The 27,745-nt window shown below is 41.1% G+C and overlaps 1 protein-coding gene across 3 annotated transcripts in view; it reads right to left on the bottom strand.

Moving 5' to 3' along the window:
* The window catches only part of RASGRP3 (RAS guanyl releasing protein 3), a 119,183-nt gene that overhangs the window by 18,058 nt on the left and 73,380 nt on the right, over positions 1–27,745 (bottom strand). For all 3 annotated transcript variants that reach the window (XM_030557140.1, XM_030557139.1, XM_030557141.1), the window contains 6 exons: positions 20,301–20,474; positions 19,711–19,827; positions 19,111–19,386; positions 13,226–13,303; positions 6,802–6,918; positions 2,764–2,879 (listed from right to left, as the gene is read on the bottom strand). In XM_030557140.1, the coding sequence (XP_030413000.1) occupies positions 2,764–2,879; positions 6,802–6,918; positions 13,226–13,303; positions 19,111–19,386; positions 19,711–19,827; positions 20,301–20,474 (878 nt within the window). The remainder of the gene's footprint in view (positions 1–2,763; positions 2,880–6,801; positions 6,919–13,225; positions 13,304–19,110; positions 19,387–19,710; positions 19,828–20,300; positions 20,475–27,745) is intronic.

The raw sequence follows: 27,745 nt of genomic DNA, 5'->3' as shown, positions 1-27,745 counted from the left end.
GTTCTTCCCCCCACAGGGATGTTGAATGCTATTGTATTATGGTCACTATTTCCAAGCGGTCCTGCTATAGTTACCTCTTGGACCAGCTCCTGTGCTCCACTCAGGATTAAATCTAGAGTTGCCTCTCCCCTTGTGGGTTCCCGTACCAGCTGCTCCATGAAGCAGTCATTTAAAGTATCGAGAAATTTTATCTCTGCATTTCGTCCTGAAGTGAAATGTTCCCAGTCAATATGGGGATAATTGAAATCCCCCACTATTATTGAGTTCTTAATTTTGATAGCCTCTCTAATTTCCCTTACCATTTCATCATCACTATTACTGTCCTGGTCAGATGGTTGATAATAAATCCCTAATGTTATATTTTTATTAGAGCATGAAATTTCTATCCATAGCGATTCTATGGAACATGTGGATTCGCTTAAGATTTTTACTTCATTTGAATCTACATTTTCTTTCACATATAGTGCCACTCCTCCCCCTGCACGACCTGTTTTGTCCTTCCGATATATTTTGTACCCCAGAATGATTGTGTCCCATTGATTGCTCTCTGTCCACCAGGTTTCTGTGATGCCTATTATATCAATATCCTCCTTTATCACAAGGCACTCTAGTTCACCCATCTTATTATTTAGACTTCTAGCATTCATGTACAAGCACTTTAAAAACTTGTCCCTGTTTATTTGTCTGCCCTTTTCTGATGTGCCAGATTCTTTTTTATGTGACTGTTTATCATCTGATCTGGCCCTTACATTATCCTCTTCCGTCCTCTGTTCCTGACTGTAACCTGGAGATTCCTTATCATCAGACTCTTTCCTAAGAGAAGTCTATGTCCGATCCACATGCTCCTCTGCAGCAGTCGGCTTTCCCCCATCTCCTAGTTTAAAAACTGTTCTACAACCTTTTTAATGTTTAGTGCCAGCAGTCTAGTTCCACTTTGGTTTAGGTGGAGCCCATCTCTCCTGTATAGGCTCCCCTCATTCCCAAAGTTTTCCCAGTTCCTAATGAACGTAAACCTCTCCTCTCTACACCATTGTCTCATCCATGCATTGAGACTCTGAAGCTCTGCCTGCCTACCTGGCCCTGCGCGTGGAACTGGGAGCATTTCTGAGAATGCCACCATAGAGGTCCTGGATTTCAGTCTCTTTCCTAGCAGCCTAAATTTGGTTTCCAGGACATCTCTCCTACCCTTCCCTATGTCATTGGTACCTACATGTACCACGACCACCGGCTCCTCCCCCGCACTACACATAAGTCTGTCTAGATGCCTCAAGAGATCCGCAACCTTTGCACCAGGCAAGCAAGTCACCGTATGGTTCTCCCAGTTATCACAAACCCAGCTATCTATGTTTCTAATGATCGAATCTCCCATTACTAACACCTGCCTTTTCCTAGCAACTGGAGTTCCATCCCCCGGAGAGGTAACCTCCGTCCAAGAGGTAACCCCAGCACCATCTGGAAGGAGGGTCCCAACTATGGGAAGGTTTCCCTCTGCTCCCATTGACTGTTCTGCTTCCCTGGGCCTTTCTTCCTCCTCAACAGCACAGAGGCTGTCTGAGCGGAGGTGGGACAATTCTACAGTGTCCCGAAAAGCCTCATGAACATACCTCTCTGCCTCCCTTAGCTTCTCCAGTTCCACCACCCTGGCCTCCAAAGTCCGTATGTTGTCTCTGAGGGCCAGGAGCTCCTTGCACTGACTGCACACATACGCCACCAGCCCACAAAGCAGGTAATCATACATGCTACACTCAGCACAATAAACTGGATAGCCCCCACTCTGCTGCTGGGCTTCTGCCTGCATTGTCTCCTAGTTAATGAAAGGGTGGTTTAAAGAAAAGGGTTTTGGAATATGGTTTGGATTATAGGTTTTAAGGGGACTACAGGGGAACAGGTAGGACTGACAAGGGACCCCTCCTCCCTTCCCACTCCCCTTCCAAAACTCCCTTGCAAAACTCACTGTTAGCAGCCCCTGGCGCTTGTGCGTGGCTTTATAAAGCCCTGGTCTGAGTTAATGCCCCACCTACTGATTAAGGCTCAGCCAATTACCAGAGGCTTCGAGCTTTCATACCTTCCTTTGAAGCTCACGGCCTCCAACTGCCAGCCACAGCACACGGTCCTTCAAACCACCAAACAAACAAACAGACTGACAAACACAAGCTCAGCACACAGCACGTAACTCCCAAACACAAACACACACACACTACAGACAGTCACTTAGCCCACAGATGCTGTATTTGCTCCTCCTTCACCTGGAGAACCCCCTTGCAAAACTCTCTGTTAGCAGCCCCTGGTCTTCTTTTACATGTTCTAAATGGTTTAACTAATCAGTGTCACCTGTTTGTGTAAACTGCCAGTTCAAATTTAGATAGTTATGATAACCACTTCCAACTGGCTAAGAATTGTGCACATTCTGTACTATTTGTTACCCCCATCTCCCCTGCCCCTACCTGCCTGCTTCTTTGTTTTATCCATCTGATATATCATATATTTTTGACTGTAAGCTCCTCAGGGCAGGGATTGTCTAAATGTCAGCACAATTGGACCCTGAACTGGAGGGCTCCTGGGAACTTCTGCAATATAAATGCTAAATAATAATAATTTAAAAAAAATAACAAAAGGTAAAAGATTAATCGTTGTTACTCTTCCAGTTTCTGGATGAAAAGCCAGATATATAAGAAGTTTGGATGTCTGAGAGGCATTGTGTATTCTTTAACTTAAAAATCCAATGAAACAAAGAAAGAAATTAAAGAAAAATTAAAAACTTACTGGTCTTTGTCCAATACACAAAAGGAGTCCAGGAAAGGAAAGTTGGCAGCTATACTTTCAAAGTCTTCTTGAGAGATATAGCCATCATGGTCATGATCATAGTTCCTAAAAACAGACTGAAATATGAAGGAAGTGATTGTCTGTCTCACTGACAACACAGTGGCAAAATAAAATCCAATCAATGCACATTTATGACTACAAACAGCTCTTCAGTTTTGCAGTTATGTGAGTTAAATGTCCAAACCTATCAGACACTGCTGAACTGGTTAATTTAATCTAATGCCTGCTATTAGTACCTGGTACTTTCATGTTCAGATCTGTTAGACTGTAGAGTAAAGGCCACTTCCTCAAAGAAAACTTGCCCTCGATAGTAACGTAATGTACATCCTGCTGTGCTCCCACCACACGTACAATAATCCTACTCACTTTTATTCACACATGCTGTCAAATCATTCCCCTCTTGCAACATACAATGTAACCCTTTTCATCCTGCATCATGTACTTGGTAAAACACCACGCACCCATAAAACACTATCTTTTCCGTATTACAGATTTTCTTGCTTACGTTTTATAAGTTTATGAACAAACAACGTTAACTGGGATGACTTTAAGTGAGGAGTTACTGTACTTCATAAATCTACTTTATTTATAAATACTTTGACATCCATATCCCCTGCACTCAAACACACACACTCAATCTATGACATACCACCTAATGTAAACACAGATAGTGTCCCAAATTCACAAGGTTGCATAAGATAGTGTAAGCAAAACCCTCCCCCGCCACACTCATTTAATTTCTTTGCAGCTATTTGCATTCCCACTGTACAGATGCATAAGGAATTATAAGTTACATGCCATAAAACTGGGAAAAAGGTGTATGTCAAAGTCAAAATCTTTTTATGGAAAAATAGATCTTATCAAACAACCTGATTTCATTTTTTGATGAGGTTACAGATGTGGTTGGTAATGCAACTGTGTAGATTTATGTATACTTAGATTTTTTAAAAAGGCATTTGACTTAATACTGCATGATATTCTCATTAAAATGTTAGCACTATACAATATCAACAGAGCACACACTAAATGGATTAGGAACTAGATAACTGACAGATTAAAAAAAATTAGCTGTCCATGGAAAATGATCAAATGATGCTGTTCAACATTGTCATACATAATCTGGAAGATCACTGCTGAAAAAATTTGTAGATGATACAAAATTGATGGAATGTTAAATAAGGATGAGGGCAGTACAGTCATACAGAGCAATCTGGATTGCTTGGCAAGGTGGTACCATTCCAACAAAGTATGTTTTAATACAGCCAAATGCAAGGTCACAGGTCTAGAAACAAGGATTGGGAAACTATGCTGGAAAGTTTCTGACTCTGAAAAGAATTTAGAGGTCATAGTGAACAAGCAACTCAAGATACACTCCCAGTGTGATGATTTGGCAAAAAGGTCAAATGCAGTCCTTAGGGGGTTTAAGCAAGGAAATAATGGATTTTTTCCCCTCTCTATATTACCTTGGTGAGATCAACACTTAGAATACTGCACATTTGGTTTAGGTGTTCACATTGTAAAGAGAGTGTGGGAAAATTGGAGAGGGTGCAGAAAGGAGCCACAAAAATGATTTGACAGTTGGAGAAATGACTTGAGTGACAGACTTAAAGAGCTCAATATATAGTTTATCAAAAAGAAAAGAGGTGATTTGATTACAGTGTATAATTACCTTTACGGGGAGAAAATCCCAGGTACTAAAGGGCTCTTTGATTTAGTGTAGCGGGTCATGACAAGAACCAATGGCTGGAAGCTAAAGCCAAATTCAGATTAGAAATAAGGCACACGTTGTTTTTAACAGTGAGGGTGAATACTCATGGAACTGGGGGATTCTCCGTTTCTTGATGTCTTCAAATCAAGACTGACTAAAGCGTATCTTCCAGAAAGCCATCCAGACACTAATGCAAATAATTGGGCTCATTAGAGTAGTAAACAGTGAAATTCAATAGCTTGTGTTGTACAGGAGGACAGACTAGCTGATTTGATGGTGTCTTCTGGCCTTAAGAAATCCCAAAACAAACTAGCACTCTATGGAAAGTAGAAACCTCCTACTTTCCACAGAGTGCTAGTTTGTTTTGGGATTTTTTAATATGGGGGCAGGGGGCAGAGAGGGATAGCTCAGTGCTTTGAGCATTAGCCTGCTAAACCCAGGGTTGAGAGTTCAGTTCTTGAGGGGGCCATTTAGGGGGTTGGGGATTGGTCCTGCTTTGAGCAGGGGGTTAGACTAGATCAGCAGTTTCCAACCTTTTTGTGGCCAGTAGCACATTCATGTTTTCAGAAGAGTGTGGTGGGCACCAGCAATTACTCACATACAGGGCCAGGTCCAGGCACCAGTGGAGCAAGCACATGCTGGGGCAGCACATGCTATGGCGCAGCATTCCATCCATTCTGTAGAGTCAGAGTGGTTTGGGGTTTTTTTGTTTTGTTTTTGTGTTTTAGGTTTTTTTGGCACCAGTTCTGGGCAGTGCAGAGAGAAGCCGGAGAGGAGCCAGGAGGACAGAGAACACTGGCACCTGCAGCCTGCAGCCCAGGAGTTCTCTGTCCCCAGCAGATGTGATGCCACGGCTTCTCTCCCCTGCTGGGCATTAGGTGGGTGCACATAAATGCCCTAGTGGGTGCTATGGTGCCCCTGGGCACCACACTGGGGACCCCTGGACTAGATGATCTCCTGAGGTCCCTTCCAACCCTAATAATCTATGATTCTTCTGGCTCCTCAGTATGCAAATTAGCCCATTAAGAGTCTGTTACACTTCAGTGGAGCAAATGTAAGTAGTTCTAAAGGAATCTAAATTAGCAAAAAAATTCTTTGTTCCACCTTACATACCCCTTCTGATATCGGTCTGTTAGCTCCAGAGCACAATTCTCAACCTAATTATGCCCACATATCTGACATCAGCCTCTAAAATGGGAAACGGAAACTGACTATGCTACCTTCAGCATGTACAATATGCTCCAGACAATCAACAGTCTAAATTTAAATCAGAAATGGGTCACAGATTGCCTTGTAGTTTTTATTTTGCAAATCTAAAAAAACCCCAAAACAAAACAATAGAACAAAAAACCCCAGGACTGTTCAGATCCAGCTCCCATTTTATCTGAACCACCAAGGTCTAGTTATAGCTCATCTCTAGGATTAATGCAGCCCAGATCTTTGCACTCAAAGACCCTGCTCCTGTTCCCATTTAAATAAATGGAAGCAAGAGATGGTCCTAACTGTGCTGCAGCCCCAATTAGCACAGGCTTATGGTGGCCTTATATCACAGGATCATGTGAGCTAATCTTAACCAATGATTAATCGTAACCAAGTCATAAAAAAAAATCTATTGACCTTGTGGTCCAGAATAGATTGGAGTTGAGGTTTATAGCAGTATATTGTTTTCCTGATGTTTGGAAACCAATAGAATGCTCAGGCTACCAAATGCTGCTAAACTAGGCATGGCTTCTCTCTCAAGATGACTCATTGAGGGACAGGGAATTTAGACTGTTTGTCAGATCCTGAACAAAAATATAAAATAAAATAAAAAATCAATTCTGCCCTTTTGATTCTGAAGTACAAATTTGACTTGCTTGATTTTTAAGCTGTCAAAAAGTTGCATTAACACACTGATGCCAAGAATCATGAGGTTTGTCAGCAAGTCAGGGCAAACATAAGGTACTGTAGCACTTGGGGATAAGATTTCAGAAAGGCTTGCAGTTGCACTGGTGCCTGCCAAAATCCATTTGCAACTCATTTTACAAATAGAACCCATAAAAAGGGCAGCCTGACTTCAAACTCTTCTGAAAGTTTATGCTTTGGCATACGGATACTAGGTTGCTGACCTGATCTTTGATTTTTCAGAGTAAAGTTAAAGTCTGACAGTACAAGGATGAAGATCACAAGTTACTATAAAATGTCTACTATAAAATAGAAATTCATCTTGCTCTTGGAAATCTCAGGAAAGGCAAAGTTGTTTTGAATAATATAATCTCTCAAATACTTACATCCACTAGCTTTCTTATGTGCTTGTTAATGATGGTTGGGTCAGGCTTTGGTAGCACTCCAGATGCCCACTCCAGTGGCACTACTGGCTTGTTAGGGGTCGTTGGGGAGGTAGGTTGCTGACAGAAATTAGAAAACAGTATTTTTCAAATTTTAATGAAAAAACAAAGTTCATTGCTAAAGTAACACTGCAGTCCAGAATGACAAATTATCTGATCAACAAGGCTGTGAAAAACCTGTTTGGTAAGATGTCAAGTAAGGTCTCAAGGAAGAGGGGAGTTCCTTACCTCACACAACTCCAGTTCTCAGATTGTATTGCTCCCATACTGTTGGAGTCCTATGCCTAAGCATGCAGCCACCAAACCTCCAGGAGCAGTGATAACTGAAGGTGCAGGCATGAATAGCCTTTCCCTGCTAACTGTCTCCAGTTTCTTTCTACCTTCAGGTGCTTCAACAGTAACCAGGCTCCAAAATAGAGGGGTGGAGGGAAGGTCAGTGTGGCACTGTAGAGACAAGACAATCAGAGAACAGGAGTTACACAAGGTAAGTAACTTCCTTTTCTCCTTACTGAGATTGCCTCCACAGAATCACACCACTTGGAGACAACTAGCATTGTCCTCCCTGAGGAGGTGGGACAAGGAGCGCTGCTTGTTCAACAGTGATTGAAGCAGTGCCCTCCTGAAATTAACATTTATGCTTGGTGTAGTGTCAAGAGACTAATGGTTTATGAAAACATTGACAGAGTTCCACATAGGTGCCCTACTGACTTCTGATAAAGGCATGTTACGACTGCCTGGTTGGGAAGCTGCCAATCCTAGTGGAACAAGTCATAAGTATTCCTGGCACAGGGACTTTAGGGAGGTCATAAGAGGACTGTGGACTCAGCCTAATCCATTTAGACAGCATTTGAGCAGAGGGACTAACCTTTGGATTTCTCTCCAAAGGCACCAACCAGCCTGTTTGATTTTCAGAATAGCATGTTCTTTTCTAAACAGTAGCTGACAGCGCATGTGACTTGAGATGGGTGAATAACTGATTTTCAATTCGTTGGCAGTTCTGAAAAGTTGGAAAAATATTCAGTTTGACCCAAACCGACAATTGTGCAAAATTTTGAATAGAAGAATTGATGACAAACTTCATTTTGGGTCAAATGAAACATTTTATTTGACCCACAACAAAACATCTCATTTTGTTTAGTTTCTGGGTACTGAAAGCAGAGGGAGAGTTTCCTGGTGGTGGTGGCAGCGCTGCTAACGGTAACTAATTAAATAGTCATTGGAGCAGGGACTTGAACTTGGATCTGCCATCTCCTAGGTGAGTGCCCTAAAACCTCCCTCCTGTTCTATGAATAGTGCTTAAATTCCAAAAAATTATTTTGCCAGAACTATTCATGAATTTGTCACAAATAGTTTTGGCTTGACCAAAGCTGCATTATTTGGCAAATTAAAGAGAAAAACATATACCCAGCTCTACATGTGATACCTAGAGTACAATCTGGCTCATGCTGAGTGACTATGTGATTTAGGGAAGAAAAAGGACAAGATGGACTTGTTCAAGTGAAAGATCTGAGACAGCCTTGGTTATAAATGTCAAGGGAGGCCTCAAAATAGCCTTAGCCTTATGAAAAATGGTGTAAGGTGGACTTGTTTATTAATGCTTGCAACTCTGAGACACCTGGCTGAGGTGATGGCAACCAGGAAAGAAATCTTCAGTGAGACACTGAAGAGAGATCAAGAACCCAAAGGCTTAAAAGGGGCTTGTGTAATTTTGGCAATCACTGAATTTGAATCTTACAGGTTGTCAGGCTACCTGGTAGAAGGGTACCAGCTCATGTGACTTGAGGCAGAGCATGTTAAACTATCTAAAACTTAGGTAGTGTTTAGAATTTGTGTTTTAAAAACTATCAATATAGCTACATATAATAAAAGGATTTTAGACATTGCCATCAAGAGGGGGAAAAAAGGGGTATAGGTTCCTATGCAGCTGTGTTTGTAAGGCAGAGAGGACCTTGATGCATCAGTGGCGTGAATTAGTTATACCGTTGGCCCAAGGCTGTTAGGAGTTGAGGGACACGCACACATTCCCCCCTCACTGCTCTTGTAGTTTCTGTAGCTGCAAACCTAGGTATATAACTCCTACAATGAGACTGTGGAGGCAAGTTTAGGAAGGAGAAATCTCTATACTCACAAGTCCAGAGAGCTCAAGTTAATTCAAACAAGAAAATAATGTGACAAATGACTCTCCAAATCTATCATGCTCAAACTGTTTTTTTTTGGTTTTTTTTGTCTCAAGACTAAGATACGAGGGACTTTCTTTGCTAGAGTTCATGTCTCAGAGGAACAGTTTGCTGCTCTCCTGCAACTGCAAGTTCCACATTTTTGAAGTACACAGTCTTTTAAAATTAACATACTAAACTTATAACTACTCTGAATGAGAGTCTAGCTGATATTACTGCATTCTTATTGTTCTGGTCACTCTTTGAAATGTCCTTTCCCTTTAAAATAAAAAACATCCTTCAGTAATAACCCTAAAACACCAGAGCATAGCAGAGTGATGCTAGGGTGTCTGGGAACCATTGCTGTAGTAGGGAATGATCCTGTGAGGTACAGAGCGCTCTCAACTCCTGCAGACCTCAGCATATAGAAGGCATTTAGTACCTCACAGTATCTCTCAGTGGAGCTGAGTGGGAATGCTCTTCCCATCTTGTGAAAATTTGGTATTCTGAAAATGTTCCTGTTCTGCAGGAGGATGAAACCTTTTCAAGCTGAAAAGAGAGAGAGAGAAAGAGAGACCCCAGAATAGCCAATAGCTTGGTGGTTATGGCACTCAACTGTGAAGTGGAAGAGACAGATTTAAGTCCCTGCTCTAAATCAGGCAGAGTACTTGGGTTTCTCACATAGCGGTTGGGTGTTCTAGCCACAGGCTATCGGTTATTCAGAGAAGGTGCTGGGATGGTGTTTCTCTTGTTTTGACCAGAAATTCCATCCTGGGCCTGAGAAACAATTTGCTGGTCATGAAGTGTTGTTGACACTGTTACGATACCACAAAAAGTTCTGATTTTAATGAATTAGCTTTTCAGACACAAACAATTGTTTCATCATAATTTTCTGACCAGCTGTAACTCTTAGTTCATAGGAGTGCTCCAGCTTCTGCTGGGAGAGAGCGCTGCTTGTGACACATGCTGAAGGATTAGGCAGCCACCCAGCATGCACAGCAGTTCTGACTGGCTGCCCTTCCCTTGGAGGCGGGGTAATGGGGAAAGAGAGCCTCTCAGAAAGGAAAATCCCTAGTCTGTCAGGGAATCCCCTGCAGACCTACAAGAGACTCTGAAAACCTATAGTCTGTGGGGAAGTCCAAGAGAGCTGGGAGGCACTTAGCATCTTGCAGGATTGGCCTGCAAGTTTGGTATCTTATTGCTACATGACTATTGATGGAGACAATAGGGAGGTTTGGAGATAATGAACAAACCAAAGAACTCCTGCCTTATAGGTCCATTGTTGCTATCTCACATGATATTTTCTTAACATCCCAGCTCATGGAGTTATGCAAGAGAATCACCTTTAACCTAATAAATGGAGTAATCCCTAAATGCTAAAACCAGAAGATAAATAAAGAGAATCCCAAACATTTTTAAAGCTGTAAATTTTTAAGCCAGCCTCTATTCTTTTTTTTTGGGGGGGGAGTAGGGGGAGACAGGGGGATGGTGAGAAGAAATCAGGTATGTTTTGGGGGCAGAGGGGTGGAGGGGAAAAGAGGGTTTGAAAAGGGCAATATAAACAAGATTGTGCAGTGGCTCAGCTCTTGTGAACCCACTTGTCAATTTAAAATTTTGCATACAGTTACAATTTAAAATATAATTTGAGCCCAGTTTAAAGGATACACTAGCAGAACGCTGTTCTTTCTAGTGCTGTCTATTAACCATTTTACATATTTCATTGCAAATTTCTGAAACCAAATTGGCAAGGCCAAGACATCTTTGGCCGGAGCCTGGATAAAATGCATTATCTATAGAATTATTAGGTGGATGAGTAATTGATAGTAACCACATTATACTGTTGGGCTTAGATATGGAACAAAACATTGCCATTACAAATGCTTATTTGATTTGAAACCTTATTTTATTTTTACTTTTTTGGCCTGCTCCAACTCAATAACATCACTCTTACAAATATAAGAATTTGGATGGATATTTTATCAAACCTAGTCCCTCAAAATAATTATAGCTAAGTGGAAAATTTTTTTTTTCCTATTTCATATATAGATTTGAATAACTCAATCTATTTGAAAGAATAGCTGGGGTAAGAAAACTTAATGGACAGTGTCCGTAAATTAACTAATTGAATTTTCTGAAGTATCAGAAACACTGCATCTGATTATAGTTTTGATTACTCACTCTAAAGTCCGTTTTACCTTTTCATTGACTCTTAAGTCGTTTGATTGATTTAAGAGCCTAAGTCTTAAATGAAAATGAGACTAAGGGCTGGTTTATGATTAAGTTTTACCAATAGGACTATGTCAATTAAGGGTATGATTTTTTTTGCCAACATCCTTATACCAGTAAAAGCCCTCGTGTAGATACAGTTCTACTGGCATTAAGATGCAGAAACTTTGCTTCTCAAACCAGAATAATTTATACCGTATTAGAGCTTTTACGCTGTATATCTGCATCCACAGGGTTTTACTACTTTTTAACTATACTGGTATAGTTAAAAGAGCAAAACAAAATTAGTGTAGGCCAGTCCTTAGGTGCTTTTGAAAATGTTACCCTCCTTTTCTAAATTTGGGATTATAACAGTATATTATTATTGGTACATTGCTATCAAATGAAAATTGCTATAGCATTTTTGGTACTCTGTTGCAAATGCTGAGTGTCCATGATTATTCATTAATTACTTATATAGAAGTCCCTGATCATTCATTATATTGTTAAGGACACAGGACTGCTCCCTGCAGTATTTAAAAAAAAATATTTATATATTTTAAAAAGAGACTGGAGAATAAAGCAGTGAAGTGTTTATTTAATTTGTTCATAGTAATGGTCCATCATTACTTCCTGACACATTGCTATAGCAATTCAGTGTTGCAGTTGTTGCTGGCAATGGTGGCATATAAGGGTTTCAGAGGAGACAAGGGATGAGGGAGATAGATTGATTATTAAATCAATCTAAGCATGAGTTTTTACTATCAAACCAAGAAGAACAAAGAAGCATTAACTTAATTCCAGGAATTGAGCGTGAATTAAAACTGAAAGCCTGTTGAAATCGTCAGAGGAGATGTCCCCATTATCAGGTATTTTTAGAAAAAGGTTTCTTTTGTTCCACATTTGACCAGAGCAAAGGTGACCTTACAGCACATCGTCCACAGTAACAGTTCTTATTCATGGGCTCAGCACTATGATTATATCAATAAACTTGATTAATCCCCCAAAATGATTTGCTACTGACAGGTAAACAATATACTTGGGGTTGCAAAGCTGTTAAAATCTACAAAATGCAGGCAAGCTTTGAAAAGACTGGATTTACATAGAATCATCTTTGAGAAGTTTTGGGACCCAGGCCTTCAATCTGCTAAACATCTCCTAGAAGGTGCCTGGGTTCCCTCAATTTCCACTGATTTTAGAGTTGAGACATGTGGCAGGACTGGGCCCTGGATGAGCAAAACAATATTAGAATTCATAAACTGAAAGTGGACTTTTTTGGAGTCTTAAGATTTTTACTAGCGGCCAAATAGTAATAAATTTAAATTAAGGGTCCATTAATACTGATTAAATGTTTACTAGATTCAGCTACATTTTATTCTTCTTAAAACACAATAAAATATGCATCAGTTTCTCAGGGTCCACTCTAATGTGTTATTTTAAAGCATAGGAAAAATACAGATGTTAAAACATATTCCTACTGTAATATGATTTACATTATTATGAATCATGTTTGAGAGTGCAATGTATAGTTGATGTTTTTATAAACAAAGTGAGAAAGTGTGATGTGATATAAAATACCAAATCATTAACAGCAGACCAATCTCTGGACTAATTTTTTTTTTAAATTTGATCAATCAGAGTAAGGGGCCCATGAAAAATATTTAGTTAATAGTAAAATTATAAATGGCGTCTTAACATAAAACACCACTTCTTGCAACCTGTCAAGGCTTGGTTAAAAGCCATTAGACATGAAATCTGGGACATTTTACAAGCAGCTTCTAAATTATCCTGTTTACAAATGCATATAAAAACTATAATGAGTGACCACCTTCATAATAAAACACATATGAAAAAGGCTTTAATTAAACTTTAACCAGGCAAACACCAATAGGTGTATTTTCCTCTAACTCCCAGGCATTTAAGTGTATAATCTCATTACTGCTACTATAAATATACTAAAATGATATGCAACTGTGTCCCCTTCAAATTCAATAAAAGTGACTTACTGATTTAGAATTCCTTGGTTCTAGCACCAATGAGAGTTTGTAAATATCATCTTCTGTGTGGTAGAGGTCCAGGGAAAGCTGTAAATAAGCAGGAAGGAAAACAGTGATATTTATTCGATCAGGTGGGAAATGACAGCAAGCTTAGTAATTTAGAACAAGGGACTCCTTTTGCTCCTACAGAAGTCAGTGGGAGTTTCGCCATTTGGCACTCAGCGTACATAAGGAGGCTTTGTGTGTGGAGGTGCACCAATATGCAGTAATACTATTTTTGATGGAGGTATTGTAACCCACTAGCCAAATGTGTTGCAAGTCGCCTTCTGTACTAGTCAGCAGAGGATATGAACTATTACAGTCCCCAGCTGCAGTATGTTACAACATGTCACGTTTGGCAGGCCCACATTTTGACCATTGTCAAAGGATGAAAACATGTGCAAAGAATTACCCTGCCACAAACACTTCATTGTCAGCAGCTCAGCAATCAACAATCCTGGAAAAAGAATCCAGTGTATATGAGAGATGCAAGAAGGAAACAAACATCCTGGTCATGTATTTGTAACATAAACAGAGGTAACATTTTAAACCGTGCTGATTAAAACTTGGCAAACTATTTTCAACAAACCTTTTTGTTCATCTTGGATATTTTTCTTAAATCTTTTATATAACACATTTCAGCCCACGAATCTCCTGAACCTATTTGCAATGAGCACTGCGTACAGGCAGCTCAAAACTCAAGCTGCTTTGATTGGATATGTAAGTCTCATGGTCCATTTCTATTCCCTGACTGGATGAACATAAAACTCAGCCTCAAGCTGCTGGTGCAAATACTTGTCACTACAAATTCAAAATTCACCCTCTGCCCATATTCTATAGTGTCACGACAAAACACTTCTGCCAGCAAACTTGTTTTCAAGGACAGACATCAATAGTCAAACCTATCAGTTTTGTCTTACCATAAATTAGACTTCTTATAAGAGGAAATCCACTATTCTGGAGGATGAATGTGTTGACTGAGCCCATCCAGGCTCACAGAGGCAGCTTGCTCACTTGTGAAGAGGTAGTGCCATCTTACGCTCCCTCCCCCTGTATAAAGTCTGTTAACTGCATCACAAAATCCATTATATAAGCAGATCACATTACGCTTTTTGCTGGGAAGTCCTAGGACTTTTTTTGGGGGGTGGGGTGGGGGAGAGGCCGTGGCAATCTTTCCCTTCTGTGTTCCTGCTTCCGCTATCTTTCCCTTCTTTTCCTTCCTGGCAGGCCCAAACCCGCAGGACTCAGCAGAGGAGATGTTTAATAGGATCAGTGCTGCTAACTGCTCCAGTCCAGTGATGGTTACTGCTGAGAGCAGGGCACTATACCCCATCCACTGCTTGTGAGCAGCAATGATCTGGGATGGTCCCTTGCATCAGAAGCAGGTGCACTATTGCTGCTGCTTTGCAGAGATAATGCCAAGTGGTAACAAAGAAGGAAGTCCTAGTGTTCAGATAACTCAAGAGAAACCCTGGAGACTGAGGACACTTGAATCACCAGCATAGACCCTATCTCATGAGGTACACAACCAGATGCAAGCCAAAGGAGAAACTCCTTCCTTCTGTGGACCAGCAGAGACCTCAAAGACAGTGTTTCATTCCCAACCAATCCAGTTACTTCAACTCATGTCTCCAGTTCCTACTCTACTAACTATGAATACCATAGGCACTCCCTGCTTATGTGGCCTTACATCTTTATGTATTTGAATGAGCGCCTTCTCCCTCAGCTCCATTCCCAGACCCTCCTGGATGGGCGTGGTCAACCCAATAGTCCTCCAGGCTAGTGGATTTGTTGTGCAAATGAGAAGAAGGGCACAAATATAGTAAAAAAATTGCTAAAAATGAAAACAAATGTTTGTGAATTACTTTAGCAGCTTTCATTCAGCTCTAACAATAATGATTTGTCCTACACAATGTCTTACCACTCTAAACTATAAAGGAAAGAAATCATCAACACTAACGGCTTGGAGTATGCAAGAGGCAGGAGACAACATTACATGTTTCCTATGATCTTGTCCCTATTGTAATAGATTCTGGAGTAATTCAGATATGATTTGAAGTTATCATCTACCTTGCAAAATCAAGATTGTTTTGTTCAAAGATTTGAAGAGGTGCTATTTACCGAATTATCTTTGACTCCAGATTTATGAGGAAAAATTATTCTGAAATAGATGGGTGCAAGTGGCTTCATACGTTTAAACAAGTGATAGGATTTTGAAATTTAGCTCACCCAGAACTCAACTTCATTTTGGGAGAACTTCAGAGGACACATTAATAACAATAGATACTGGATAAAATTTTCAGAAGGCCTAAGTCACTTAGAAGCCTCAGTCACAATGAAAATGGGACTTAGGCGCTAGTGAAAAATTTTACCCATTGTTCACATTTGAGACTAAATAAGGCACATTAGAGATATTTGGATTCATTTCATACATGTAACATTTAGTAGGATCACACACTCCAGTTGAAGAGTCTTCCACTCATTCAGCTTCATTAATTTTACTGGTGCATTGCCTTCTGAGCCTTGCATGCCCATATTGGTGGGTGAGTAGGGGTGCAGCATTTGCCCCAGAGACAATAAATGTACTATGATGTAACTGTTAGAGAGACAAGGTGGGTGTGGTAACATCTTTTATTGGACCAATGTCTGTTGGTGAGAGAGACAAGGTTTTGAGCTACACAACTCTTTTATATAACTGTTGTAATACATTTTGTTCATGTAGTTATTTACCGACGTACACGTACATCCAAATTCTCTGCTCATATAAACAGACAAAACTTCATTAAAGCCAATGATATTTAGTAGATCAGGTTGCGAATGAGAGTTAGTAGTTTGAAATTTAAGGATCTTGTCCTGCTCCCTTTGAAGCCAAGAGAAGTTTTGCTATTTGGAGATAGGATAAGAAGGGAGGGTGCATGTTTGGGGAGGGAGAGTGTACCTATATTGCAGCTTGCAATTTTTATCATTAATATTTCATTGTACCCATTTACACCAATAGAGATTAGGCCTTTAATGAGTAGATTTATTTAGTTTAATAAACTTAATATGCAAGTACAATGTAGGACTAAATATTGTCTAGCCATAAAAGATTTTAGGGGTTGGGATTAGTTACTCAATACATTTAAATACTAGTAAATAATTTAAGGATATACAATTACTATGTATTTCTCAATACATCATACAGTTACTGATTAGTTATACAGCGTTTCAGTGAAAGATAAGGAAAACTGCTGGGGAAAAAATACCCTACGACTCCCTTTATAATGAAAGTAGCTCTTAATTTTAATTTAATTATCATTCTTGATTTATTTAGAAATCATTTTGAAAAATAAAGTTATAAATCAATTTTCTCTTTTGTAAAAGAAACTTCACAGAGCAAGAGTTTATGAGGGTGACTGACTTTCCATTAGATTTTTATGTATTTGTCACTTTGCTTTGCTAGACTAAAAATGATTGGGACTTTCCAGTTATTTGCATAGTCTCAGAACAGGTTAGTTAAGTAACTGTTAAAGCTAAAAATAGAGAGAAAACAAAAAATTCTGGCACCAAATGTGGTTAATATGCTGTTGTATTAAATATGTGGTAGATTAGCAAAGTACTGATGCATTATCTTCAGTCCTTTTAAGGAATTCAACAGTTGCCTACAGTCAGACGTTAATCCATGTTATATGTGAAGTCACATCAATATTGGAGAGATTGTGCAGCAGGTATTACTATCCCAGCATTAAATTAAGCCTTCCCACCCTCCTTTCAAATTATCTTTTTCCAGTAATACTCTTGAGGGAGTGGAGGAATGGCGGGAGGAGAACAGTATTATTCTTAGAACTACTCTTTCTTTCTGTAGAGCTTTTCCTAGAACCTTTCCCAGTTCTGTTGCTGCCTGGCTACCTGCATCAGTTTTAAAGAAACTTTATAAAAATCACCTATGAATTTGGCCCACTCAGTCAATGGGAGACTAAGGGCATGTCTGTACTGCCCTGCAGTTCCGATTAAGGGGATGAGTGGATATCAGTGTGCACCAAAGTTCCATGCTGTAACTTCCCTGTGTGGACACTGTGGGCACAAACTTAAAAGTCCTTAGTTTGTACTGATGGAGTCCTGTTTGAAGAGGATTACATTAGTGAGAACTAGGGACTTTTAAATTTATCTGGAATGTACAGTGCAGCACTTTGGTGCACACTGCTGTTCACCCCAAATAATTCAAACTTCAGGGCACTGTATACATGCCCTAAACTAGTGTAGCTCAAATGTTGAGAATCAGAGGGGAAGGGAGCATAGCACAGACCAACAGTGTAAAACTCTTAAGTGAGATTAAGCCACCCCCTCTTTTAATTTACACCTTGTTCTCTCCTCAGCTTTTAAGTCACACCAAGGTTGATTTCCTTGCACGTTAATAAGAGTGTATAAATAAATCTAATTTACACATCACCTCTGAATTTAGCCTCTCGTGCTTCAAGCCGTTTCTCATTTTGTCACACTCTCCTATACCACATTAATATGGGGGGAAAATGTGACATGCACCAGTATAGCAATACTCACTTTGTGACATTTTAGTTACCACACAGCTCTTTATTTGTTTTCACCTTGTCTAAGCAACTGACTTTCTAGTTCACAGTATGTTCGTTTTTATACTGAAATGCATAAGGGCCAAGATTTTAATAAGTGGGCTCCTAAATACATATTTTAGGCACCTAAAATAAGTGGCCTGACCTTTAAAGTACTGAACACTCAGCAATTATGACTGACATCAGTGAGAGCACTAGATCTCAAATTGGTGTTCTAAATAGTTTTATATTACGTTGGGTTAGATCAGGGGTGGGCAAACTTTTCGGCTTGAGGGCCACATCAGGTTTCCACTGTGCCTTCCCAAACAGTCAGGTGTGGCCCAGCCCCCACCCCCAATCTGACTGCTTCTTGCCCCTTACAGCCCCCCCAGGACTCCTGCCCCATCCAGTCCCCCTGTTCCCTGTCCCCTGACTGCCCCCTCCTGCCCCCAGCAGCAAATCTTAGCTTTTCTCTCCCCTCGTGATCAAACTATTCTCATTGACTTATTGACTAGTATATTTCAGAAATATTTCATCTACTGTATGACTTTGTTCTTAGAGTAGAATAATAGATTCCTTTGTGGAAATGTTATCAGTTTATCTTAGTTATTTATATGGTACCAATCTGAACTGTATCTAGATGTTGAAAAAAAATTCATAGTATGACTCCATGAAGGGCTTACAACCACTGACTTCACTGAAGGCAATGGTCTCTCTGTCTAAAGTCCCACTTCCTCATATTTAGGTTTGAAAGAATATGCAAACTTGAAAATGTAGAGCAGATTTGTTTGTGTATAAGGGAACAAGAAAATCCCCCTCCCCCATAAAACAAATGAAGATTAAATTAAAAAGGTATATTTTAACGCAGAAATTAGAGTGGAATTCCTGTGCACTGTCTGCATAGTCATACAGGGTTTTGTTTGTTTGTTTGTTTTACAACTCTGGTTTAGACACAGTGAGAAATGCCAATGTACGTTTAACAACTGTAAATGGTCAGAACCTCTTTTTTACATCTCAGAGCACGGAGATGTACATCTCCTCTACAGAGTAGGAAGTCTATCAGTTCAGTTGTCCCAGCTTCTAGCTCCAACTAGCCAAGACTGTATCTTGTCAAAGTTTTCTGTGACCTTATACATGTTTTACCTAGACTGGTTTCTATTTTGTATATTTGTCCTATTTATCTTCACCTTTATAAAAAAAAATACTAAGAGTGCTGTCCTGCAAATTTTTACTCTCGTAAATAGTCCTATTGACCTGAGTGCACCTACTGGGCTGTGACAAGAGGTGAATCAGAACCTTCATGACACTTACTGTTAGCAGGTTAATTAAATCCATGTTTGGCTCTAGATGATGGGTAGCAGTCTGCAGGGAAACCAGTTCATTCAAGGTAATGGATAGCTGCTGCATTTTCACTATGTTTACTTTGTTCTCATCTATCCAGTCTGGAAAGATGACATGAACGGCTATCAAGTCTTTCAAGTGAACTCCTAATATGGGGATTTTGAAGCCAACAGAGTCAGCAAAAGCTTTGCGGTAGTTGCAGTAGTTTCCATTGGAGGAGACCAGTTCTGTCATCTCATTCCAGTCCTATAAACAGCCATAGAAGCAAGACTCTGTAAGACCATTCATAACATTTGTTTGATCTATTCTGACTAGCAAGTCACATCAGGATGCTGAATACATCCATTTTATCCCCACCACAGTCACCCAAAAAGAAGTTCCTCACAATCTAGTAATTTTCTATTAAGAGCAACCTGCCTAGTCTGCCTTTTAGGCTGCCCCAGTACCATGGTTCAAGTGTTCTGCTGCTGCAATGTCTGCCTTGTAATACCCATTACACACTATAGATATTACACAGAAAAGTATGATATTTATATTTTGGATCCCTTCATATTAGAGACACTCTTGTACCTTTGTAACCTCAGAAGATAGATGAGAGTGAGTTTCTTTGAGACGAGAAATAGAGCTGTGGCTTAGGCCTCCCACAACTGCCATCAGTGTGTTAAAGTTCTGGAGATGAAGCAGCTTCTGCAGTGGAATTAAACATATCAGCAAAAACACTGAGGGCTTTTACCGTATGACACTGACTACTGCTATACCTGTGCTAAAGCAGATAAAGTTAGTTACTGCTAAAATGCAATGGAAATTCTACAGAAATATGGATTGGATCACAGTACATCATAACGACCTAATTTAGCACCTCTGATTTCCTGTGGAGCTGGACAACATAAAAACATTCAACTGACTAATTCCAAAAATGTCATATTGAATACAAGAAGCCAAAAATGAGAACAGTAATGAGAAGTTACTATTAAATTTTCATATCTAGGAACATCTGTTTAACATTTTGATCTACAAATAGCTCAATGAATGAGCATCAGCTATGGCTGAATAAGTATTCAGAAAGAAAGCAGCTTGCCTGCATTTCTAGTTAGTTTTCTGTAGCATCAGTTTCTATTATTTCATTCTAGCAAACAAAAACACTCAAAAGTTAGTCTTACCTGTGCAACATTGATAAACTTTGTGATTACATCTGCCCTTTGCTGGGGCGTTGGCTTGCTAAGAACCATCAGCTGGACCCACTTAGAGATACCGTTAAATAATGCAATTGATCTCTCCAGGGTGGGGTTGTTCTCCAAGCAGCCATGAATCACATAGCTTTGGTAATCTGTAAACTAGCCAAGGAAAGATTTACAGTTAAGGACTGTATAGAGTCAAAATGATATTTAAGCCACTTTTCTTTTTAAAAGTCCCACTGGTTAGAAAGAGACTACCAATTTTATCTTATTTCTTTAAGATACATTAAATTGTTTTTTATGAGGAACTTATAAAACATTTCTCTCCTCCCTCTTTATATACAATCAGAAATACTGCGACAGACATTGTGAATATGAATTTATCACCTTCAGGAAATCAAGATGACAAGGAATGGATCAGCAAGGAAAGCTACCTTGTGGAGATCAGAAAGTGTAGGGATAAAGTATCAGAGGGGTAGCCGTGTTAGTCTGGATCTGTAAAAGCAGCAAAGAATCCTGTGGCACCTTATAGACTAACAGGATAACTAACGTTTTGGAGCATGAGCTTTCGTGGGTGAATACCCACTTTGTCAGATGCATGTAGTGGAAATTTCCAGGGGCAGGTATATATATGCAAGCAAGCTAGAGATAATGAGGTTAGTTCAATCAGGGAGGATGAGGCCCTGTTCTAACAGTTTAGGTGTGAAAACCAAGGGAGGAGAAACTGGTTTTGTAGTTGGCAAGCCATTCACAGTCTTTGTTTAATCCTGAGCTGATGGTGTCAAATTTGCAGATGAACTGAAGCTCAGCAGTTTCTCTTTGAAGTCTGGTCCTGAAGTTTTTTTGCTGCAGGATGGCCACCTTAAGGTCTGCTATAGTGTGATCAGGAAGGTTGATGATCCAGGAAATTATAGGACTGTTAGTTTGACCTCAATTGTATGCCAGGTCTTGGAACAAATTTTGAAAGAGGAAGTAGTTAAGGACATAGAGGTGAACGGTAATTGGGATAAAATACAACATGGTTTTACAAAAGGTAGATCGTGCCAGACCAACCTGATCTCCTTCTTTGAGAAGATAACTGAGAAGAAATGCAGTAGATCTAATCTACCTCGATGTCAATAAGGCATTTAATAATTTCCCATGTGGAACTGTATCAGTTAAATTGGAGAAGATAAGTATTAATATGAGAAGTGAAAGGTGGATAAGAAAGTGGTTAAAGGGGAGAGTACAACAGGTCCTACTGAAAGGTGAACTGTCTGGCTGGGGAGGTTACTAGTGGAGTTCCTCAGAGATCAGTCTTGGGACCAATTGTATTTAACATTTTTATTAATGTTACTTTTTAAAAACATTTTTATTAACAACCTTGGCACAAAAGTGGGAGTATGCTAATAAAATCTGCAGATGACACAAATCTGGGCGATATTGCCAATATGGAGGAGGACAAGTATTATACAAGAAGATTTGGATGACCTTGTAAACTGGAATAATAGATGAAATTTAATAGCGCAAACTGCAAGTTCATGCATTTAGAAACTAACAAGAATTTTTGCTATAAGCTGGGGATGTATCAGTTGGAGTGACAGAGGAGGAGGCAGACCCAGCTGTATTGGTTGATCACAGGATCACTATGCGCTGCCAATGGGATGTGGCCATGAAAAAGACTAATGCAGTCCAAGGGTGCATCAGGTGAGGTATTTCCAGTAGAGATAAGGAGGTGTTAGTACCATTATACAGAGCACTGGTGAGACCTCATCTGGAATACTGTGTGCAATTCTGGTCTCCCATGTTTAAGAAAGATGAATTCAAACTGCAACTGGGGCAGAGAAGGGTTGTTAGGATGATCCAAGAAATGGAAAACCTACCTTAAAGAACTTGGCTTGCTTAGCCTAACCAAATGAAGGCTGAAGGGAGATATGATTGCTTTCTATAACTACATGGATAAATACCAGGGAGGGAGAGCAGTTATTTAAGTTAAATGCCAATGTGGACACAAGAACAAATGGATATAAATGGGCCATCAATAAGTTTGGGCTTGAAATTAGGCAAAGGATTCTAACCATCAGAGGAGTGAAGTTCTGGAACAGCCTTCCAAAGGTAGCGGTGGAGGACAAAAAACCTAACTGGCTTCAAGACTGAGCTTGATAAGTTTTTGGAAGGGATAGTATGATTAGACTGCCTACAATGGCATGTAGATGATCTGTGATGGCTAACAGCAAATATCTCCAATTCCTGATGATGGGACATTAGATGGGGAGGGCTCTACCTTACGACAGAGAATTCTTTCCCAGGTGTCTGGCTGGGGTCTTACCCACATGTTGAGGGCCTAATTGATCACCATTTTGGGGGTCAGGAAGCAATTTCCCCGTAGGTCTGATTGGCAGAGACCCTGGGGGGTTTTCACCTTGCTCTGCAGCATAGGTCATGGGTCACTTTCAGATTTAAACTAGTGTAAATGGTGGATTCTATGTAACTTGAAGTCTTTAAACCATAATTTCAGGACTTCAGTAACTTAGCCAGCGATTAGGGGTCTATTACAAGACTAGGTGGATGAGGTTCTGTGGCATGCACTGTGGAAGACATCAGACTAGATTATTATGATGTTTCCTTGTGACCTTAAAGTCTATGAGTCTTTGTCTTTCCCCACAATTAATCCCCTTCCATTCATTATATTTTTCACTTTTTGCTGATGAGATAACATTCTGCAATCAAAATATATATTAAAGAAATGTTCTCTTATCATGCTAAAGTTATGAGAGCATGAATACAACAATTTTCTTTCCCTAGAGTGAATTCCTCTCTAGCATGCTGACAGATGGCATTGTTGACATAAAGAGTGAAATCCCAGTTCCATTGCTGTCAATGAGAGTTTTGCCATTGACTTCAAGGGAGCAAGAATTTCACTTAAAGAGGTTAGACACAGCACCTATATCTTTCCCAATTTTTTATTTTTATCACATTTATTCCAGTAAGAACTTTCTGTACAGTATAGGGTATGTCTGCACTTGGTGCTTGGGCTGTGTTTCACAGCTCAAGGAGACACACTTGTTCTAGCTCTGATTGCACTAGCACATTAAAAATAGTGTAGCTGTGTCAGTGCAAGTGGTCGGATGGACTAGCCGCCCCGAGTATGTGCCTAGGGTCTCTGACAAGCATGTACTCAGAACAGCTAGCTGTCTCCCTTCTCCCCCACAGTGCTGCTAGCGTTGCTGCGGTTATCTTCAGTTTTTAGTGCCCAAGAGCGTGGGTATGTCTCCTCGAGCTCGGAATCCACATGTAGACATAGCCTTAGTCTGCAAGGGAGTTTGAGTTCTTCCAGGGCTTGCTCTCTTTTGATAATAGTCAGTCCTTTAATGTTCATATATACTACTTTACAGGAGAGCTATTATTACTAAGTGTTTTACTTACCTGAACTTTTGGAAGGTTGTTTCTTGCCCCTCCCCTGTCCCCATTGTCCCATAAATATGGGTCTCCAGCAGATTATGACCTTGCTGTAATTTAAGTAGAATATTGCTAAGGATACCAGGCCACAATGACTTTTTGTCAGTCTAGTGATAAAGAATTGCTTAGGCCATCAGATGGCCTCCTACTACAGCCATGTATAGCAGATACCTTAGTGGTGAAGGTACCCAATATCTCTCAGATGCTGCTCAGAAGCTTTCAAATCTTCTCTTTGTTTAACCAATCTTCAGTCTCCTTTTCCCTCCCTTATCTTTATTTTTATGCCTTTATTCCGCTATGTACCTCCAAAATAAAGAAGTATTTTGACTTTCCTGGACAGATTGAGAATTACAACAAATTCAATGGAGTTATATATGTTGCCCCCCCACATAACAGCTATCTGCTTCTCTGTGACAACTCTCTGACCGCTCCTCTGAGGCCTGGTCTACACTACGATTTTAGGTCAAATTTAGCAGCATTACCTCGATTTAACCCTGGACTCATTCACACGACAAAGCCCTTTTGTTTCGACTTAAAGGACTCTTTAAATCAGTTTCTTTACTCCACCTCTGATGAGGGAATTAGCACTCAATTCAGCCTTGCCAGGTCGCATTTGGGGTAGTGTGGATGCAATTTGACGGTAGTGGCCTCCAGGAGCTATCACAGAGTGCTCCATTGTGACCGTTCTGGACAGCTTCTCTCAAGTCAGATGCACTGGCCAGGTAGACAGGAAAAGGCCTGCAAACTTCTGAATTTCATTTCCTGTTCGTCCAGTGTGGCGAGCTGATCAGCACAGGTGACCATGCAGAGCTCATCAGCAGAGGTGACCATGCAGTCCCAGAATCACAAAAGAGCTCCAGCATGGACAGAACAGGAGATACGGGATCTGATCATTGTATAGGGAGATGAATCCATGCTAGCTGAACTTCATTCCAATAAATGAAATGCCAAAACATTTGAAAAAGTCTCCAAGGGCATGACGGACAGAGGCTATAACAGGGACTTGCGTGAAAATTAAGGCGCTCAGGCAAGCCTACCAAAAAACCAGAGGCAAACGGCCGGTCCGGGTCACAGCCCCAAACATGCCGCTTCTATGATGAGCTGTATGCCATTCTAGGGGGTGCAGCCACCAGTACCCCAACCCTGTGCTTTGACTCCATCAATGGAGTAGGACTCAACACAGAAGCGGGTTTGGGGGATGAGGAAGATGATGATGAGGAGGTTGAAGATAGCTCACAGGAAGGAAGCGGTGAAACTGGTTTCCCCAACAGCCAGGATCTGTTTCTCACCCTGGACCTGGAGCCAGTAACCCCCAAATCCACCCAAGGCTGCCTCCCGGACCCTGAAGGTGGAGAAGGGACCTCTAATGAGTGTATCTTTGTAAATATTAGACATGGTTTAAAAGGAAGCATGTTTAATGATTAATTTGCCCTGGCATTCGTGGCCAGTATAGTGTCTGGAAAAGTCTATTAACATGTCTGGGGATGGCGTGGAAATCCTCCAGGGACATCTCCATAAAGCTCTCCTGGATGTGCTCCCAAAGCCTTTGCAAAAGGTTTCTGGAGAGGAGAGCCTTATTCCGTCCTCCATGGTAGGACTCTTTACCATACCAAGCCAGTGGCACGTAGTCTGGAATCATTGCATTCATACAACATCCGTTCCTTATCTCTCTGTGTTAACCTCAGGAGAGTAATATCATTCATGGTCACCTGGTTGAAATAGGGTGATTTTATTAAGGGGATACTCAGAGGTGCCCGTTCCTGCTGGGCTGTTTGCCTGTGACTGAACAGAAATGTTCCCTGCTGTTAGCCACGCAGTGGGGGAAGGGGTGAAGTGATCATCTCAGAGAATTGGGTTGTGGGGAGTAAGTTAGGTTTGTGCTGCATGCTAACCCACAAACCTCAGCCCCTTCTTTTAAATTGCCAACCCATTTTAAATGGCCAACCCAACAGCCGCTTGGTATGGGAAATGAGGGCACTGCTTTTTGAAACCATTCCCACATGTTATGAAGATTAATGAAGCCAAAAGACTGTGGTGTGATCTCTCACACCAAACCAGCAGGCCCTCCCTCAATAAGAGGCAAAATGCGACCTTGTAACGAAAGCACATGTGCTATGTAATGTTAGCAGCAAGGTTTACCGTGAAAGAGTGTACCCATTGTTCTATAAAATGTGTCTTTTGAACTACCACTCTCCCTTTTTTTCCTCCACCAGCTGCATATGTTTCTCCTTTCCAGAGGCTAGTGAAGATTAGAAGGCCAAAAAAACGCATTCGAGATGAAATGTTTTCTGAGCTCATTCTGTCTCCCACACTGACAGAGCACAGCAGAATGCATGGAGGCAGACAATGTCAGAATACAGGAAAGCACAGTATGAATGCGAGGAGAGGTGGCAGGCTGAAGATGATAGGTGGCATCAGCTTGCTGACAGAAGGCAGGAGTCAATGCTCAGGCTGCTGGAGCATCAAACTCATATGCTCCAGCATCTGGTTGAGCTGCAGGAAAGGCAGCAGGAGCGCAGACCACCGCTACAGTCCCTGTGTAACCAACCACCCTCCTCCCCAAGTTCCATAGCCTCCTCACGCAGACGCCCAAGAATGCGGTGAGGGGGGCCTCCGGTCTTGCAGTCATTCCACCCCAGAGGATAGCCCAAGCAACAGAAAGCTGACATTTAATAAGTTTTAAAGTGCAGTGTGGCTCTGTCTTTCTCTCCTCTCCTACCCCACCCGGTGCTTCCCTCCTCCCCCACCCCTCCAGGGCTACCTTGGCAGTTATCCCCCTATTTGTGTGATGAATTCATAAAGAATGCATGAATGTGAAGCAACAATGACTTTATTGCCTCTGCAAGCGGTGATCGAAGGGGGAAGGGGAGGGTGGCTAGCTTACAGGGAAGTAGATTGAACCAAAGTGGGGGTGGCGGGACTGTTCATCAAGGAGAAACAAACAGAACTTTCACACTGTAGTCTGGCCAGTCATGAAACTGGTTTTCAAAGCTTCTCTGATGTGCATCATGCCGTCCTGTACTCTTCTAACCGCCCTGGTGTCTGGCTACATGTAATCAGACGCCAGGCAATTTGCCTCAACCTCCCACCCCACCATAAACGTCTCCCCCTTACTCTCACAGATATTGTGGCGTGCACAGCAAGCAGTAATAACAATGGGAATATTGGTTTTGCTGATGTCTATCCGAGTCAGTAAACTGCGCCAGCGTGTTTTTAAACGTCTAAATGCACATTCTACTAACATTCTGCACTTGCTCAGCCTATAGTTGAACAGCTCCTGACTACTGTCCAGGGTGCCTGTGTATGGCTTCATGAGCCATGGCATTAAGGGGTAGGCTGGGTCCCCAACGGTTATTTTCTGATCTGGGAAGAAAGTCCCTTCCTGCAGCTTTTGAAACAGACCAGAGTTCCTGAAGATGCAAGTGTCATGTACCTTTCCTGGCCATCCCACGCTGATGTTGGTAAAACATTCCTTGTGATTCACCAGGGCTTGCAGCAGCATTGAAAAGTACCCCTTTCAGTTTATGTACTCGCTGGCTTGGTGCTCTGGTGCCAAGATAGAGATATGGGTTCCGTCTATTGCCCCACCACAGTTAGGGAATCTCATTGCAGCAAAGCCATCCACTATGACCTGTACATTTCCCAGAGTCACTACCCTTGATATCAGCAGCTCTTTGATTGCGTTGGCTACTTGGATCTCAGCAGCCTCCATTGTAGATTTGCCCACTCCAGATTGATGCTCGACTGACCAGTAGCTGTCTGGCATTGCAAGCTTCCACAGGGCTATCGCCACTTGCTTCTCAACTGTGAGGGCTGCTCTCATCTTAGTATTCTGGTGCTTCAGGGCAGGGGAAAGCAAGTCACAAAGATCCATAAAAGTGCCCTTACGCATGCAAAAGTTTCACAGCCACTGGGAATCCTCCCAGACCTGCAACACTATGCAGTCCCATCAGTCAGTGCTTGTTTCCTGGGCCCTGAATCGACTTTCAACG

Source organism: Gopherus evgoodei, chromosome 3 (genome assembly GCF_007399415.2).
Source record: "Gopherus evgoodei ecotype Sinaloan lineage chromosome 3, rGopEvg1_v1.p, whole genome shotgun sequence".
In the NCBI taxonomy this organism is placed as follows: Eukaryota; Metazoa; Chordata; order Testudines; family Testudinidae; genus Gopherus; species Gopherus evgoodei.
The sequence above is the reverse complement of the archived record's forward strand: the minus strand, read 5'-3'. Positions and strand labels throughout refer to the sequence as shown.